At 39.8% G+C, this 17,713-nt stretch overlaps 1 protein-coding gene across 1 annotated transcript in view; it reads left to right on the forward strand.

The window, feature by feature from the left end:
• Positions 1-213: 213 nt before the first annotated feature.
• Positions 214-17,713, forward strand: part of MBTPS1 (membrane bound transcription factor peptidase, site 1) — a 29,505-nt gene continuing 12,005 nt past the window's right edge. The window contains exons 1-15 of the mRNA XM_064519470.1: positions 214-369; positions 2,360-2,851; positions 4,652-4,909; positions 5,357-5,560; positions 5,925-6,035; positions 7,568-7,677; positions 8,068-8,184; positions 9,201-9,268; positions 9,880-9,982; positions 10,825-10,976; positions 11,935-12,096; positions 12,704-12,848; positions 13,988-14,176; positions 14,772-14,944; positions 15,876-15,991. Coding sequence (XP_064375540.1) covers positions 2,665-2,851; positions 4,652-4,909; positions 5,357-5,560; positions 5,925-6,035; positions 7,568-7,677; positions 8,068-8,184; positions 9,201-9,268; positions 9,880-9,982; positions 10,825-10,976; positions 11,935-12,096; positions 12,704-12,848; positions 13,988-14,176; positions 14,772-14,944; positions 15,876-15,991 — 2,095 coding nt within the window. The 5' untranslated portion in view covers positions 214-369; positions 2,360-2,664. The remainder of the gene's footprint in view (positions 370-2,359; positions 2,852-4,651; positions 4,910-5,356; positions 5,561-5,924; positions 6,036-7,567; positions 7,678-8,067; positions 8,185-9,200; positions 9,269-9,879; positions 9,983-10,824; positions 10,977-11,934; positions 12,097-12,703; positions 12,849-13,987; positions 14,177-14,771; positions 14,945-15,875; positions 15,992-17,713) is intronic.

The following is a 17,713-nucleotide window of genomic DNA, read 5'->3' on the forward strand; positions in this document are numbered from 1 at the left end:
CCACCGCGGCGCGGCGCGGCGGCTGGTGTCGCTCTCGCCGTGTCCGTTATTCGAGCGACGCGGTCGGACCGGTACCGGCAGGCTGCTGCCGCGGGGCAGCTCCCCGCCCAGGACGAGCCAGTCGGGGTGACCCGGGCCCCGCTGCCGCCAGCCGCCAGCGGGTTCTGCGTCCCGGAAAAGCAGCGCCGGCGGAGCGCCCGCGGCCCCAACGGCCGCCGCGCGCGCTGCGCATGCGCGCAGGCCCTGCGCCGTGGGGCGGTGCGCATGCGCCCGGCGGGCACCTTCCCCGCGGGCTCTCGCGAGAGGGCTGTGGTAAACATTGCACAAAATGGCGGCGGCAGGCCCGGGGGCGGCGGCGGCGGCGGCACGGTGAGCGCAGCGGGTGGGGGGGGGGGGGAGCGTGGTGCCGCCGCGCCCCGCTGGGGGGCGGGGACGGAGCGCTGTGCCCTCCAGCTGCCGGTGGGGGGGGGAGTACGGGGACCGTAGCGGGCAAGCAGCGGCCGGGCCCGCAGCAGCCGGCTCGCGGCGCCCGGTGCTCGCTCCCCCTCGGCTCGGGGCGGCCTCGCCACCCGCCGCGCCGCGGGCGGAGGTGTGCGGCGGCGGCCTTCCCCGGGCCCGGGCCGACGCGGCTTCTCTGAGCCTCCCGCGGGTCTCGGGAGCGCCCTGCTGCCTCCTCCGGGGCTTGGGTTTCGCCGGGGAGGCATTAACTACCCGCGGTAACGGCCGAAAAACGGCACTGTTTGCTTTCTCGCTGCCTCCGGTGCAGTGAGCGGGAGTCGCGGTCCCGCTGCCCGGCCCGAAGCGCGAGCAGGGCCCCGCCGTTATCGCTCACGGTCTCGGCAGACCGGCGGGCGGCGCCCTGGCCGGCCGCAGCCCCCCAGAGAGTCGCCTCCGCTGCCGGTGGTCTCCTCGGAGTTCCCGTCGCCCGGTGTGCGGTGCCGACCCCTCGGAAAGGCACGGAAATAACCCCGGGCAGAGCTTTTCCAGGGGATGGACAAGCTCCTTGGAACTGGCAGGTTTAAGTGCTAATGCACCTTTGCGCATTGAGCGTGTTAAGCAGAATGAGGTTGTCATCGTGCTGTCCCTTTGCTCTTAGCATCCATTAGATTTCAGCTTCGTGTGTATTTTCTATATATAATCCGTGTCATCGCTAGTTTGCTTTCATTATTCACCTCTCTCGTGTACTGGATTTTTGATTTTACTGCCATAAGAGTTACCAGTCTATGAGGTGATAAGAGCTCAGCCATGTAACTGTTGCTGTGTCCAGTTTAGAACTGAAGAGAAAACTTTGTAATTGCAAACAGTTCACACCCTGTCATGGTGTTGTCAATCGCAGATGGAAATAGAGGAGAATTATGTTGCTGTTGCAAGGAAATACTTGAGAATGGTAAATAAAATTAAACCAAGGTAGCAGCTGTCACATGCAGTCTCTTTCATTCTGTTTTTGTAGTGTGTGGTCAGCATTCTCCTAAATAGGGTCGAGTCCCTAATAAAGCTTTTGCTGACAGTTCTGGTCCCTACAAAAATGTGTTATTCTGTTCAGTTTCTCTACATGCTGTGGCAGACCAGACAAAAATGTTCTTCTTCCGTCATCTTTTAATGGCCTTTTAACTATCAGATGCTGTTTAATGTTTGGAATTTCAAAAATACTAGCATGGCAACTTTTATTGAATCCTTCCTCCACTTTGGAGCACAAAAGGAAGAAGCCTTCCCCTATGTGGAAAACACAACACTTTTCTTTAACTTCACATTATTACTTTTGTAATCCATTCCCTTGTTTTCTCAGGAGTCTGTGTTGTAGTAACCCACATTCCACCTCAAGAAAATTTGAAAGTCGTCTTTCACTCTGATTCTCTTTTTCAAACACAGGAACTGAAAGTTTGCTCCATGTAGTATTTCTGGTTCTTGCCAGCCCCTGGAGTAGAGTTCGAACCCGATTCTCCTTGTGTAAAATCGCATACAGTAGTAGTAATATTTTTTGACATGTTTCTGATTTGAAAAAGAAAAACAAGTGTGTGTGGAAAATGTTTATCATGTTAATATTATATTTTGCTCTCTATTTTTAGCTTGTAATGGGCCTTACATGTCCTTTTGTTTTCTTTATTCCCCTTGCAAAAATGGTCATAGAGTTTGGTTGTCATCATTGACTATTCTGTTGTCAAACTAATACACAAATGCTCTTGCACAAACAAGGAAGAGACTTGGGAAGTGTTCTTGAAAAATTACAAAATGAAACATGAGCAACTATTTTATTTTTTTCTGATCATAGCTGCTGAACATGCTCATTTTTGTGTTTTTTCAGGCTATATATATACACAAGGATGAATCTAATCATTTTATATGTTGCCTTGCCTTACAGGTTAGCTTGCAAACAGCTTTGCTAATTCTTCCGGGGGATTAACTTTTCGATCAGAAATGGAGTACAGGACTCAGTTACCACATCCTGAGTGACGAATCCTTTAATACAAAATGGAGAAAAAGCGTAGAAAGAAATGAGCCTGTTTATTAGGCTTTACCTGAAAAGACCATGAAATCTCTACTTATTTTGGACACAGCTTTAAGAATATCCAGTTGAACAGCACAGTGAAAGCAACGTTTGCTGAAACAAAAATGAACTAGTTTATGAAGAAAAAAAGTGTGATTTGAATATATGGAATTTTTGAAATGAAACCATTTTCTTCTATGACCATGAAGTTTGCAGACATCTGGTTTGTTCTGGTTGTTATTTTACTCTGTGGCAAAAAACACCTTGGTACCAGACTAGGAAATTCCTCTCATGAGGCTCACATATGTCCTGGATGTTCTCGCCTTACTTTGAAAGTGGAATTCACTTCGACAGTCGTGGAGCATGGTAATAAAGAATTAATAAAAAATACATGTGAAGTTCAAGTGCATGTTACTGTTCAGTGGTGTTTGTGCAAGTGTTGTAACATTCAGAGAGTCTCTGTAGATTTAGGATCTTCTGCTAAATTCTGTGTATTCAAATAGATAAACAGAATTTTTCCCCGAAGTTCTCAGTTTAACTGGAGACAAGATTCTAAGAACAAGAAAGGGAAGAGAGAGGGAAATAAGGAGGATGATGGAATGATTAAAAGAGAGAAATAGGTACAGCTGGGCAAGTCCGATCACTTTAGTGTGTTTAGTAGCTGTGGTTTTTGACCCATTTGATGGTATTTTTGAGGCCCTTTTATGAAACAAAGCCAGCAGTGGGCCTCGAAGGATCGAGGACAAGAAGTCTCTGTGTTTGTTCAAGGAAGAATTTGGAAGCAATAATACATGCATGGAAAAATTGCAAAGATGATTTTGAACATAGCAGATGAAAGGGAAAGTGATGCTGATATCACTGATGGAATGGAAAAGGGTAGCAGCAGAGCAAAGCAAGTAAGAGTGGCAAACTGGGAATGGAGGGAGGAAGGCCAGACGAAGCCGATCAGTTAAAAGAAAGGGGAGAAAGAATGCATGAGTTCTTGCGGCATGTGCTATATACATTTTCAAGGAAGTGATTTCACAAAAGAGTATATAAAATGAAATCTTTATTGGGATGGGCCACCATGTGCTTGCAGAACATCTAAGATAAATGCAGTGTATGAATGGCAAAGGGATGTGGAGGAAAGATGAACAGTAAATTCGTATAGCTTCTTACATAGTTGTTACAAAACCAAAAGGTTCTTGAAGGGTGCACAGAGGCTTTTTATGTCTGCTTCTGTGCTAATATTTAAAACCTTAGGCTCATGTAATATACCAGCTTATTTGACTCAGTCTTAGAAGTCAGCATCTAAGTTGTCAATTTATGCCTTGACCCGATGTCTGGTTTCTCAGGTAAGCATGATTTTCTCACTGCAAAGCTATGTGTATGTCTAAATACATACAGGCAGAAAATGAGTAACCACATTTTTGTGCGTATTTAGCCAAAGGCTTATTGAGGCGAATGTGCACTGGGGCTGAGGTCTACCCACAAGTTATTAATCCAGATCAAGGACTGTTGGGACTAGCTCAGTTCTCTGTGTGTCATAGATGCTGTCAGTAATTTGCTGTTGCTCATGAACTGCTAAAACTCAATACCTTATGGCGTTTAGATGTCTTTTAATCATATACGTCAAGAAGCATAGTGAATTGGCGTATCAAACAGTTATTTATAGCGTTGGATGTAACTAGCTCGGTTCTCTTCCCCCTCTGCTCCCCATGCCCCACTGTTTTACCTTTCTGTGTAGTTTACAATTCTACCATCCTTTCAAAGGTCTTTACTATATTTTGGGGGGTTCATGATGCAAAAAGAAACTTAGCGCAGAAGTAAATTGGAAGTTTGTAAAAGCAAAAAAAAAAAAAAAAAAAAAATCCATAAAGGCAACTATTTGTTTTTATTACAGTACTGTTTGAACCTATGTTTTCATGTTTCAAAATTGAGGCTTTTTGACAGGCATGATACTGTCTATTAAAATTTATGTCCTTAATGCTTTTCATCCAAACTTGCATGATTAGTAGACCTAAATTATGTCAATAGTTCCAGTTCCTTTATTAAGTATTTTCATTTGGGAGATAGAAGACACTGCATCAAATTGTGATTAAAGAAAAAGAATTCAGATCCTTTTGATGTGAATGCGCTAGTAAGCTGTTTAAGCATTGGTTCTGAAAAGTTGTGCTCTTGTTCCAGAGTATATTGTGGCTTTTAATGGATACTTCACAGCTAAAGCTAGAAGTAAATTTATTTCAAGTGCGCTAAAAAGCAGCGATATTGAGAACTGGAGGATCGTACCTCGCAACAACCCAGCCAGTGACTATCCTAGTGATTTTGAGGTGATTCAGATCAATGAAAGACAGAAAGATGGAGTACTGACACTGGAAGATCATCCAAACATAAAGCGAGTAACACCTCAACGGAAGGTCTTCCGATCTCTCAAATATTCAGAGTGTAAGTAATTTTCTTTATGGTTGCATGAGATCCATTTTGGGAAATCTGTTGAATCTTATTTTAGACACTCATTTTAACAATTACACAAATGAGAAGGCAGTTGTGCCCTGTGACTTTTCTTTAACTCATAGAAACCTGCTCTTTTTCCTATTTAATTTTCAGGGTCTTGCTGTACTTTTGCTAGAGAGTAACAGTGAGTTCAGCTATAGCATAGAAACATTTTTTGCAGCAGTCACTTACCAGAGACTATGGGCACATATATCCCCTGTACATGAAATGGAACATTTCACTGATTTTGATGATATTAGTATTTTTGGAGAAAGTGGATACTTGCTTGTGTAAAATTTTTGTTGTAAGGTAACAGTATGATCTGTATATTTGCATAAAAATTAAATCTTTTGTGTTTTTCCTCATACTGTTTTTTGTCTTCATGCTAATTGTACATAGCTGATCCTACACTGCACTGCAATGAGACCAGATGGACTCAAAAATGGCAGTCATCTCGTCCCTTGAGAAGAGCAAGTCTTTCTTTAGGTTCTGGTTTCTGGCATGCAACAGGTCGACATTCAAGTAGGCGTTTGCTGAGAGCTATCCCACGCCAAGTTGCTCAGACCTTGCAGGCGGATGTCCTCTGGCAAATGGGTTACACAGGTATATTTTTTTCTATTGGCTTGGAGCAATTACCTTTTTGAAAAACAAATGAAGTATAAGGATATGCAAATTGTCTTTGTAAGTATTGCTCTCATATTGAATGCCAGTTCCAGAAAGATTGAGAAATACTTTGTTTAGAGGTGCATTGTATTCTTACAGAGCACGTGTGTGTGTACACTGGATTTAAGTGAAATTAATCTTATTTATACTGCGGCTGAATTTTTGCAATGGATTATGAATTTTGTTAAAGATCTAAAATACTTGAAATTTTAGACTGTGTAGTACATTATACATAAAAGGTTTCATTAATATGATAGATCCATATTGAAGCTGAATCAGAAAAAGAGATGCTTTTCTATTATAGGTGCTGGAGTAAGAGTAGCCGTTTTTGACACCGGACTGAGTGAGAAACATCCACATTTCAAAAATGTAAAGGAGAGAACAAACTGGACTAATGAGAGAACCTTGGATGATGGTAGGTTACCATGTAGTGTTGATGAAATTGTTCCTGACACTGGTGTGAGTGCTTTTTTGCATTGTAAAGTTGCTGCTGCTGCTGTGGTGGCACATCTGTTAACAGCTCTTGAAGCTGTGTATCTTGAAATTTTAAGCTTAATTTTGCAACATTCTGAGTGTTTTGTATTCTTATCAAATTCAGCAAATGGTATTAAGGCTCCAAGAAGGTGTTGAATGAGTCTCTTGAATCATATGTGGTGTTTCATCATAGCTTTTGAAAAATATCAGGGCAAGAAAACATTACGCAGGCATAAATGCCATATGAAGGTAGTTGGAGGTGAGAGCAAACCCCATATAGCTGTTTCTTTCCCTTTCCTTTTTATGTATTCTGCTCTTACACAGTGCATTCATATTTTTGTAGTTAAGAGAGAGAATATTTTGCTTTATTGTGCAGTCCAGTAGCTAATGAGAGTTCTGGTGGCTTTCTGTAAAGTTTTTCTAATCTACGTAGTTTTCATCGACAAATGCTCTGCTGGTTTATGCCCGTCTACATCCCACAGAACTTTATATTTTCTACAGTATATTTGTGTTCATTTTTCTTGTGTTGACCCTAATTTGCCTTGACTGTATACCTTTACAGATTAACAACTTCATACAGTCCTGGTCAGTGAGTTAGTTGGCAATTTAATGCGTTTATAGTCCAGTGTGCACGCATATCTTGCTCAGTGCACTTGCGTAGTTTTATCATGTAGTATTTCATTGCATTACAGTACCTGCTTTTGGTACTACTTTCTACTAGTTCTCTGCCCAGATGATTGCTGGATAGACAGATTTCGAGCACAGAAATATAATGTAGGCAGTCTCATAAAGCAAAAGCTTAACTTGTGTTTTGTGAGGGGAGGAAAAAGTGTGTTTTCTTGTCCTGTTTTTCACCCTTAACAAACTATGGTTATTGCAGAGTCAGGATAAAAAAAAACTTGTAAGGAGTGTACATTAAAATACATTGGGCTTGTGACTTGCATTTGCCAAAATAATCTTGCTCTTTAATTATTGTTTAATGTGGCACTTGACCTCATCTGTAGCAAGTAGGAGTGGTCAGACTATAGAGAATGTATCTCTCTCTGTTTTGTTACAGGCAGGTATTTTTCCTTTGGTATAACCTGACTACGTACAGTCAGCAGTGCTGCTGCTGAGACTGGATTATTGGTCACATAATCTTCAGAATAGTTGTAGCGTAATATTGAATATGCCATTGAGATGTATTTGTGTTGGATTAATCAGTTGCTTCCATCAGGCTTCATGGAATGTGAATTTGTTCAGAAAATCAGCTGGCTGGCTGGCTGGATGGTATCGGAAATTTTGGCCCCACTGGAGTCAATAGCAAAATTCAATTTTGGTAGAACTAGGACTGAACCCAGTATTTGTCATTTGCTGTAAAGTATGTTAGGTCAGTGTGGTTTTTGATATAGGTGTTTTTTAATGAATGAAATCCTTAACAATGAAATGTTTTGAATTCTAACATCTTATTTTGTTAACCTCTGTCTGTGATAGGTTTAGGCCATGGAACTTTTGTAGCAGGTGTGATAGCCAGCATGCGAGAATGCCAGGGATTTGCTCCAAGTGCAGAACTGCACATTTTTAGAGTGTTCACCAATAATCAGGTAGCTGTTTAAAATGTGTTTTAAATTCTGCCTGTCTAGATTAATACAGTATTAATCCTTTCCTTTGTGAATGTTGCAAGTACTTGTAAATTTTGACATATTTTGTTTGGTAAGTGAGAAAGATGCATCTTTTTATTTAAAGAGAGAAGACAGTTACTTATTGTAGAACGTCCTGGAGTTTCCCAGTTGGGTATATTCTTCAGAAATAATGTGTAGAAGTCTGATCTGTATAGAGGTGCAGCTGTCACTTAAATATATTGAGCACTAGAAATGCTACAAAATCATTGTTGGTTTTGTGCTTTCTTTCTGTGTTGTTTTTTCTTCTGTCTCTCAGGTCTGTATTGCCATGATTTTCAAATGATAGCTTTTGTTTTCCCCTTTTTTATGCAGGTCTCCTATACATCTTGGTTTCTGGATGCCTTTAATTATGCGATTTTAAAGAAGATAGATGTATTGAATCTAAGTATTGGTGGACCAGACTTCATGGATCATCCTTTTGTTGACAAGGTCAGTACAAAGAGATGTAACTTACAGAATAACTTATTTGCCACAGCTGCTGACAGGTTCTGGTTCTGTAATGACTCTATTGTGGGGCTTCATTTGCATGAGAGAAACCCTGTGCGGGTGATAGTTTTTAGGAATATTTTTAGGGAAGAGAAACCCTGTACAAGTGATGGTTTTTAGGAATATTTTTAGGGGAATGGATTCTAATAAAGAAACTAACTTTACAGTGGAGTGCTGTATGTACTGCTAGGAAATGTGACTCCCAAACAGGTAACTAAGTGGGCCCTTAATACAAGCAGCTTAGCTGATATCCAGCTCTGCTTTATTTAAAATCTCTACACGGTTAATCTGTTTCCTAGTAAAAATATGTGTATCGTGAACTTGGCAGCAGATCATTTAAGAATAACTAGTTCAAAAGGTACAGGTAGTTGATACAGCTGTGTGATTACAAATTTGTTTCAGGATAAGATGGAATTAGATTTTTATCTTTGTAAAAGTCATGAATGTCATGTCATGTTCCTTGAGCCGTCGGTCTGTCCTTCAAAAGTGCAAAATGAATTAATTTATGTTAAAAAAAAGGATAAAATCTTTCTTTGAAAAGTGTTAAAAGGGAATTTGAGGAATAAAAATTCTCCCTTTCTTATCGTAATCTACATTGAAATTTAGTTTGACAGTGACTTCACTAGTCTTCCCAGAGTATTCCTAGAGGGGATTCAGAATTATTTGAATTTTGGTGCCTAGAGTGTTTTGTTGCAGGCAGTTTTTCTTTTGGTGTAACCTGACTAGGTACAGTCAGCAGTGCTACTGTTGAGACGGGATTATCGGTCACATAGTATTCAGAATAATAGAAGTGTAATATTGAATATGCCATTGAGATGTATTTTACAAGTCTCAGTAAGAAAGGGGGGTTGGATTAATAGTTGCTACTGTCAGGCTGTATAGAATGTGTATTTGTTCAGAAAACTCTCTTTTTTGATGGCAGTCTTATTGTAAACAATTCTTTTTTTTTTTTTTTGTAGGTATGGGAACTGACGGCTAACAATGTGATCATGGTTTCTGCTATTGGCAATGATGGACCCTTGTATGGGTAAGTTTCAGTGACCATTTTACAGAGAAGCAAATATGTTGTTATGTTTTTTTGGAAGCAGTTGTGATTGGTCTGGAGGGTTTTCCGTCCTCCTTTGGCTATAATTTGTAGCAGGTAGTCTGTTTTTTGGAAGTGACCCGAGTTAGACTCCTTCCATCCATTGTCTTTATCCTTTGCCTCAGTAATACATTTATGAAGTACTTAGCTGAATATTTTTCATTCAGACAACGGGAAGTCAGTTGAACAAGAATGGCTGCACTTTCATCTGATGTTTAACTGTTAGTGTGAGCAGGTATCTTTGGGTACAGATCTCAGGCTTGAGGAATACAGAAGCATCTCACCAAGGTGATTTGTGGCATATTTCTAAAATGAATGCCTAAGAAAAGATTTTTTGTTTTGAAGATATGTGGTTTGGTAGTGTAAGTTATTGCTTGAAAAGTTGCTCTCACAAATAGAATATAACTATATCAGGTAATACCAGTAGTTGTTTCCGTGGAGGTTAGACTGAGTGCCTGACAAAAATCCGATGGTGACATGCGTATTATCTGTATAGCGTTTACGGCTGTGGTCATCTTTTTCTTCCTGTCTTCTTATCTCCCAACTTGTTCTAGGACTCTCAATAACCCTGCTGACCAGATGGATGTGATTGGAGTAGGTGGCATTGACTTTGAAGATAATATAGCTCGCTTTTCATCTAGGGGAATGACCACTTGGGTAAGATACTTCGACTACGGCCAGCCACATTTGCAGACAAAATAAGGGCTTTGGAAAGAAAGCAGTTGTGAGAGTTGGGGTTTTTTTGTGATCCCGTGCAGATGATGTGTGTATATTAACGTGATAACAGGTTTCATCAATGATCAGAATAGTTGATGAGTGGTGTAAGTTTTGAAGCGAGAAGCTTAATGTTATTTCTGGGGTTTCTCATCATTAATATTGACTGCTTTTGAAATTCTTCATCTCTGTGAAAATGTCCAGTACCTTTTGAATCGTGGTAAGAACTTTCCAGTGTGGACAGATCTCTGTAAAAATGAAGGCCTGCTTTTATCCTTTTTTTAGTACAAACATCCTAGGCTTTCCAGATGCCACATGTAATGTTGCACTTCTTTGACCTTTAAGTTTGCAGTTGCCTGTTGAACTGAGGTGACTGGTACTGCAGATGTGATTTCAGATGAGGTTGCATCATGATCTTGTTTAAGGGCACTACTATCATGGTTTTTTTTCTTTTGTATTGTGCTGCATCTCATTCCTTAGCCAGGTAACAGCCTGGTTATCCTTTTTTTCCGTGGTTTTGTAGGTAGCGTAGATACTAGAGCAATCTGCAGTAACACTGACATCCTTTTCGTGTATTGATATACTGAGCAGATAAGGTGTCATAAACAGTTTGTGTGATTCTTTAGCTGTTACTTGATATTCCTTGATGCTGAATTTCAGCTAATGTAGTTGATCATTTTACTTCTGAGTGGCTGGCAGCTAATTGAAATGCCAAAATGAAACAACTGATGTTCAGTAATTATTATAGTAATGAATTATACTAATTCATACGTTTTCTTTCACAGGAGCTGCCTGGAGGTTACGGTAGAGTGAAGCCTGATATTGTTACTTATGGCTCTGGAGTGAGAGGTTCTGGTATGAAAGGTGGATGCCGCTCTCTCTCTGGGACAAGTGTAGCATCTCCTGTAGTGGCAGGTGCTGTTACGTTGTTAGTAAGGTAAGCCTTAAGTAATAATCTCTGAAAAAGATATTGATGCAGATAGAGCTGTAAGAGACCCTTAAAGGAATGCACCAAATAAAAATAAATTGCATTCAGTTTAGGAAAACAAACTCTGAAGTGTAAAATCAGGGATTCTTCTGCCTGAGATGTTACCTTATCTGACTAGCTCTGAATCTCCTGGGCAAAACGTGAGGCCTGTTTTGAATAATAACTACATATATAAAAATATGAATAGGGAGAACAGCATTACAAAATAATTTTTTCGTATTTTTAATTATTTTAAGTTGCTAAGCTTTTGTCACTTCATGTCATAGTAGAAGAGTAGCTGCTCAAAGTAGGCACTTACAGCAGATAACTGTCCAAGTATATGTAAATTCTGTAGGATTTAGGGCTTTCTTGGTTATTATCCAGTTGCATAAATCTTCTGTTGGAAGAACTTAAAAGGAAAGTAGGAGTTTCTCCTCTCTCCTTTTGAGTTTGTAACTGTTTCTACTTAAAGATGGGACAAACCTTTATTTGAAAAACTTAGGCCCAAAATTCAAAGTCATCATCATCCCCCCCATGTCCCAGAATAGGTATGTGGCAAGAGATCAGCAAGTTTTCAGTTACACAGGCTTTGATTTTCAGAGTATTTTGTCTAGCATATCAAAATACTACCCTGATTAGAACTGCTGCTGCTGATGGAGCACATTGTAAGGAGAGAAATGTGTGAAATACTAGTTTTTAAGAGAAGTGTATCAGAAGATTGCCACTTATGTTTTCATCTGCAGCTGTTCCTGTGAGAAATCAAGTAATTGGCAAATATGAACTGTGGTTGTTGCTCACAGCAGCCTAATTTTTTATTGTATTTTTCATAAATCAAATGGATTAGACTGTTTAAGGCAGAATGGTAAACAGGACTAGCTAGAAACAAGAATAGAGGCTACCTGAGGTGATCTACTGTTTCCCACTTCAGCACAGTTCAGAAGCGCGAAACAGTGAATCCAGCAAGTATGAAGCAAGCACTTATTGCGTCAGCACGTAGACTTCCCGGAGTCAACATGTTTGAACAAGGACATGGCAAGTTGGATCTTCTGAGAGCTTATCAGATCCTCAACAGCTATAAACCGCAAGCCAGGTTAATTTTAATCCTTAATTAATAACTAACACACTATGATCTGCAGTATTTCTTTTCAGAGAGCAGGTGGTATGAGTGTAACTTAGTTGAGCAATCTGTGTCTATGCAATGAAGAGATCTTGCAGACATCTTATGTAATCCTGAAAGGTGAATTTTGTTAGGAAAATCGATGAAAAGTCCTGGTATTTTCTGCCCAAGTTAGAACTTTGAAGAGCCTTTGAGACCTAAGTTTACTTTCTCTTTTAGGTTCAGTTTAAACTCTCAAATGTTGTGGGTAGTGCAGTATGGACTGAAATGGAGGAGTAGATAAATTTTAGTTTTCCAGGATAAGAACATTCTTATTATGCTGAAAAGTTGCTTTTGCTTTATGAAAATAGAGTAAATATTTTCACACAACTTCAATTTACAAAAAAAAAAGCCGAGGAGAAGAGAAGAAGATTCTTGTGCAGATTAGGGAAGCAGTTTAAGATCTTAATGGAGTAATTATGGCTAGCATGTTTACTCTGTAACTTTTTCATATATCAGTTATGTGTGGTATCATGTACTTGTTTTATTTACTGTTTTTTTTAATACATCTCCCCATCCCACTCCCTCCATCCTGCTGTAGTTTGAGTCCAAGCTATATTGACTTGACGGAATGTCCCTACATGTGGCCCTATTGTTCTCAGCCCATATATTATGGAGGGATGCCAACCATTGTTAATGTTACTATCCTTAATGGTATGGGAGTCACTGGGAGAATTGTAGACAAGGTAAGACACGTTGTTCCCAGTCTTGACTATTAATGTTGCTAAATGCTTCCCAGAAAAGATTATTCTACCCATAAATTTAACACAACAAAGAAGCTTTCGTATTGGTGAGAGAAGGAGATACAAAATGTTTAATTTTGAAGGACACACTTGGATTAATAAGATTTGTCATTGTGAACTGTCTACACATGTTTTCCAGCAACGCACTGACTAGTTTCAGGTGCGTGTATTGTTTTGTCTATGTAAAACAGTTTGGATTAACAAGTACTTAGAGATTTCTTGTATTCTCTGATCGTATTTAAGGTCTTCTGGAGCAAAGTATAGACTTTCTCCATCTCTTTGGTCTGCAACATGGGCCTTCTCTGTAAAGGATTGTGACATTATAAAACATGCCTTTTATATGGGTCAGATTGACCTGAATGTGTTGACTTATCAAGGTCTGCAGCAAAACATGTTCTTTACTTCAGTATTGTTGAACACATTGGTTGTCTTAGGAGGATTCTAATTTTTTTTTTTTGATTAAGCTTTAAGCAAGTTTATATGTAGACAGATCTGGAAATTAATATAATAAAAGTTAAACTGCAAGTTAAATAACTGCAAGTTAAATAAGGCACCTATTCCAAAACTCTAGCCCATGTAGATGAGCTGAAGTTTGACATGGTAGTGTGCATTCTGAGATCTGTTATAGATTTAAGCCTGCTCCAAAAGCTATGGAAGCTCTTTTCCGAGCTCATTAGCTGATGGTAATGCTCAGACACAACTGGTGTAGTTTGCATGAATCTGGAACAGCGATGGTCCTTTTTGTTACTGAAAAGAAACTTAGTGTTCCTTCCAATAAATTTTTGCAGAGGACCCCAGAATAGTAAATTAGGCCCATTTATCTAATATGCTGTCCAGTTACCTTCTTAGAGAGTTCTGCTGCTGAAAAGCCTGTAGTCCAGATCATTAAGGCTGTCGTGATTAGATTGTTTCACTGGTACGACACCTCACTTTTAAGCTTTGTTGACATTTTGCAGTTTGGCATAATCTTCAGAAAAGTTTATGGGGGTTGTTTCTGTGGAGGGGTAGAGCAGGGCTACATGTGCAGAAATCAGTGACTGCAAATACTGTTTTACCAACATTCCTCATTCTTCATTTCACAGCCAGACTGGCAGCCCTATCTCCCACAAAATGGGGATAATATTGAAGTGGCTTTCTCCTATTCCCCTGTGTTATGGCCTTGGTCTGGATACTTAGCAATTTCTATCTCTGTAGCAAAGAAAGCAGCATCTTGGGAAGGCATTGCTCAAGGTCATGTTATGATCACGGTATCATCCCCTGTGGAAAAAGAAGTAAGTTCTATGCATTTTGATCTTCTGTGTTTTATTAAGGTCACTTCATGATATACAAATATATCTTTTTAAGAGGTTGCTATAGTACTGCCATTTTAAGTACAGATTAGATTTGGGTCAAGAAACTGGAGAGTATAAATAATAATCTTTATAGTTGACAGCAGAGTTAATCTGTGAATTGAATATGCTTTGGAATTCAAAAATCTGTCTGTGAGACCAACTTCATAATTTCATTTATTTGTTCTGAATTCTAAGTAACATGTTTTGAAATAGAACTTATTTAAATATTTTTCTTTCTTCTAGAACTCTGCTTATTGTTCCAGAGAACATTTTAAGGGTTTGAATGCTTAAACCAAATCGTAGTTCTAAAACGTTTTATGTATTTTAAATTCTGAGCATAGATATAAACTGTTGAGTGTAGGGGAAAAAAGGTATGGTGATTTAAGCCAGGGTTGTCATCTGGTCTCTGCAGTTGGTACAGGTGACAAAAGGAAGATTTCATAGCTTATTTTCTTGGCCTGTTATGATCCACAGTTAAATGGTGAATGTTCTTGTGGGGAAAAAGGATTTCACTGTAGTTTGTTCTGTCCTTCAGTCTAAGAATGGTGCAGAGCAGACTTCAACGGTGAAGCTTCCAATAAAAGTGAAGATTATTCCTACTCCACCTCGTAGTAAGCGAGTCCTTTGGGATCAGTATCATAATCTCCGTTACCCACCAGGATACTTCCCCAGGGATAATTTGAGGATGAAGAACGATCCATTAGATTGGTATTTATCTCAGGTTCTATTAAATCAGTATTTCTTGATTGTATGTTGAGGATATGGGATAACTTTATTGAATGCCAGAACACCCTGTCCTTTTTCAATGCAGCATGGAATTACCTTTTCTAATAAATCCATGAAAAGTCCTTGGCCCCTACATGTTTTTTATTGTGAAGGGTTTTTTTAATTCAGCAGGCTTTTTTATTCACATGAAATGAGACATTTTTAAATGCAGATTTAAGAAACTGAGATTTTTGTTTTGCTTTTAAAGTTCAGCATTTTTCTTTTCTGTCCTACTTTCTGCCATGGGGTCCACTTTATTAGCTGTTTTGGCATTCCTTTATCAAAAAAAAATGAGAGATTTGAAAGGCTGAATCCTAAGAAAGGATCTCGTCTGTTGAGAGACACTCTCTTCGAAGCAGGGAGAGGCTTCGCTAAGCAGCAAAAGTCTGTCTTTCATAGATGGAGAGGGAAAATATGCTTAAGAAGAAATGTGCAACAGTGTGTAAGTGAGAATTAATCAGGTCAGCATCCAAGCTGTATGCTTTTGGAAAGCTGCTAGCAGCATGCAGATAAAGCAAGTGGCCAGGTACTTCTCTGCTGGGTTTCATCGGTTACTTGCAGGTGGTCCTCTATGCCTCTTCCGTATAACTTACCGACTCTATGATGTGGTGCAAGCAAATAGATTTGTGCTTCATAAGGGACATGCCTAATCTCTGGCATTGCTGGTATAGTTCTCTATAAAATAAAATAAGTACTCAGAAGCAGTATAATTAGTGAAGAATCTTGCAGAGGAGATTGTGCGTGGAAAACTATAGGTTACCATCTGAAAAAATTGAACTTCTAGAAAGGAAACCAGCAAGTAATGTATTGGAGGATTTAAATTAGGTTTCTGCATGCCAGATTTAAATGTCTTGAACATTTTTTTTTTCTTAAGGAATGGTGACCATATCCACACAAACTTCAGGGACATGTACCAGCACCTGAGAAGCATGGGATACTTTGTTGAGGTTCTTGGTTCACCGTTTACATGTTTCGATGCAAGTCAGTATGGTAAGCATGAATTGCCTTGTTCTACATACAATTAACTTCCTAAAATGGCCTGATTTTTGTAAAACTAAAAATCTTGTGGAGGCTTGAAAAACAATTCTCACAATAGTAGAAAAGTATTATAAGGGTGCAGATTTATTAATTATATGCTTATATTTAAGTGTGTGAAGTGTCCATGCAGAAGCTTGCTTGGGAGTCTAGCAGACTTTGTCCAGTTCTGTATCCTTCTCTTGAAAAAAGAGAAGGAAAAACTCCTCGGTTAAAAGCCCCTCTGTATCCAGTCCCACAGAGGCAGAGCTGTATTTGCCAAAAGGTTTTGGCATAGTCAAACTGAAGCATAGATGAATTATAGACTAAAATTGAATGTCCATTCTGCTTTTTTTTTTCCTTAGCAGTGGCATTCTAAAAAACAGATTTTTGTGGATAGGTTAGGAGGTGGGGAAAGCATTCCATTAAAACATGTGCAGTAGTGAAGCAGTGTGTGGCTTGTTTCTTGTATGTTCATCAGGCAGGAGATGTGATAGATTTGCCAGGCAGGGGGCAAACCAAGCTGTCTGTGTTATTTTCTGCTCTGGTATGCCCTTCTCGTTGACCCTGACGTGCTCCAGCAAGACTCTCTCTCTTTTGGGTTGGGATGTTTTTCAGTGGACTGTAATGTGAGGGTGAATTCTCCTGATAATTTCCTGGTTCTGGAAATGTTGTCAGTGGTAATCTTTTGTTTTTCATGGTTCATCAGCAGATATCTCACCATTGCTTTTTGAGTTCAGTGAATATGCAATGGGAGATGGAAATGTTAGCTGTTTAAAAAAAAAAAAAAAAAAAAAAAGGGCGGGGAGGGCAAATTAGTTTCTCTTCTGAAACTGCGAGATTTGCTCTTGACAGGGAGCAGCATTAAGGGACTTCTTTCTCCTATCTTTCCTTGTGATTTCTTGTCCTTTTGGGGGAATGAGTGGAAAAGCTGAACCAGTTCTTTCCTACATAGTATCCCAAAAAGAAGTTTAGAGGATGGTCAGTGTATGTTGGACTAAGTAGAGAAGAAAAGAGCATTGACTACGCTTGTGGGTTTTTTTTTTTCTTTTTTTTTTTTTTCTGTCTTGGCAGTCTTCCTATGGTTACTCCAACAACTCCCAGGTGTTTCCTGTGCAGCAGCTGTGTTGGTGGTGGTACAAGCCCACGCCTACACTGTGCCTGGTTTAATTAGTAGTTTGGGCTTCCAGAATTTCCTCAGTGAAGAGAAGCAAGGGAGGACAGATTGATTGCAGTATTCTGTGATTTATATCTTGTGGGCCAAAAAGTGATCTCACTTTTGCATAGTCGAGTTCAACAGGTGGTTTGCTTAGCTTATGCTGAGGGCAGCAGATACGCTGTCTCTCACTGCAAGGTCAGATCTGCTTTGCATGCACAGATCTGTCAACTTCAGCTCACACTTCTGCTTAGGTGAATGGAGAAACTGTTTTGGGAAATCAGAAGAGTTTGGCTTTTAGATTGCCAAAATAGGCTGAGATGGGAGGCGAGTGCTCTGTATGGCTGCAAAATCTGTGTAGGGAGGAAGGGTAAGACATGGACGAGGCACTAAGAATAGAAAAGAACAGAAATGTGCAAGTGAAGTTAATTTGGCAAATGAAATGAAAGTATGACTAAAATAGGCTTCTGAACACAAGACTGGTTAATGTTTTCTCTTTAGACTGTAAGTAATTTTTGTATACAATCACAGAATAGTGGAGA

This window comes from Dromaius novaehollandiae, chromosome 13 (genome assembly GCF_036370855.1).
Source record: "Dromaius novaehollandiae isolate bDroNov1 chromosome 13, bDroNov1.hap1, whole genome shotgun sequence".
NCBI classification, from domain to species: domain Eukaryota; kingdom Metazoa; phylum Chordata; class Aves; order Casuariiformes; family Dromaiidae; genus Dromaius; species Dromaius novaehollandiae.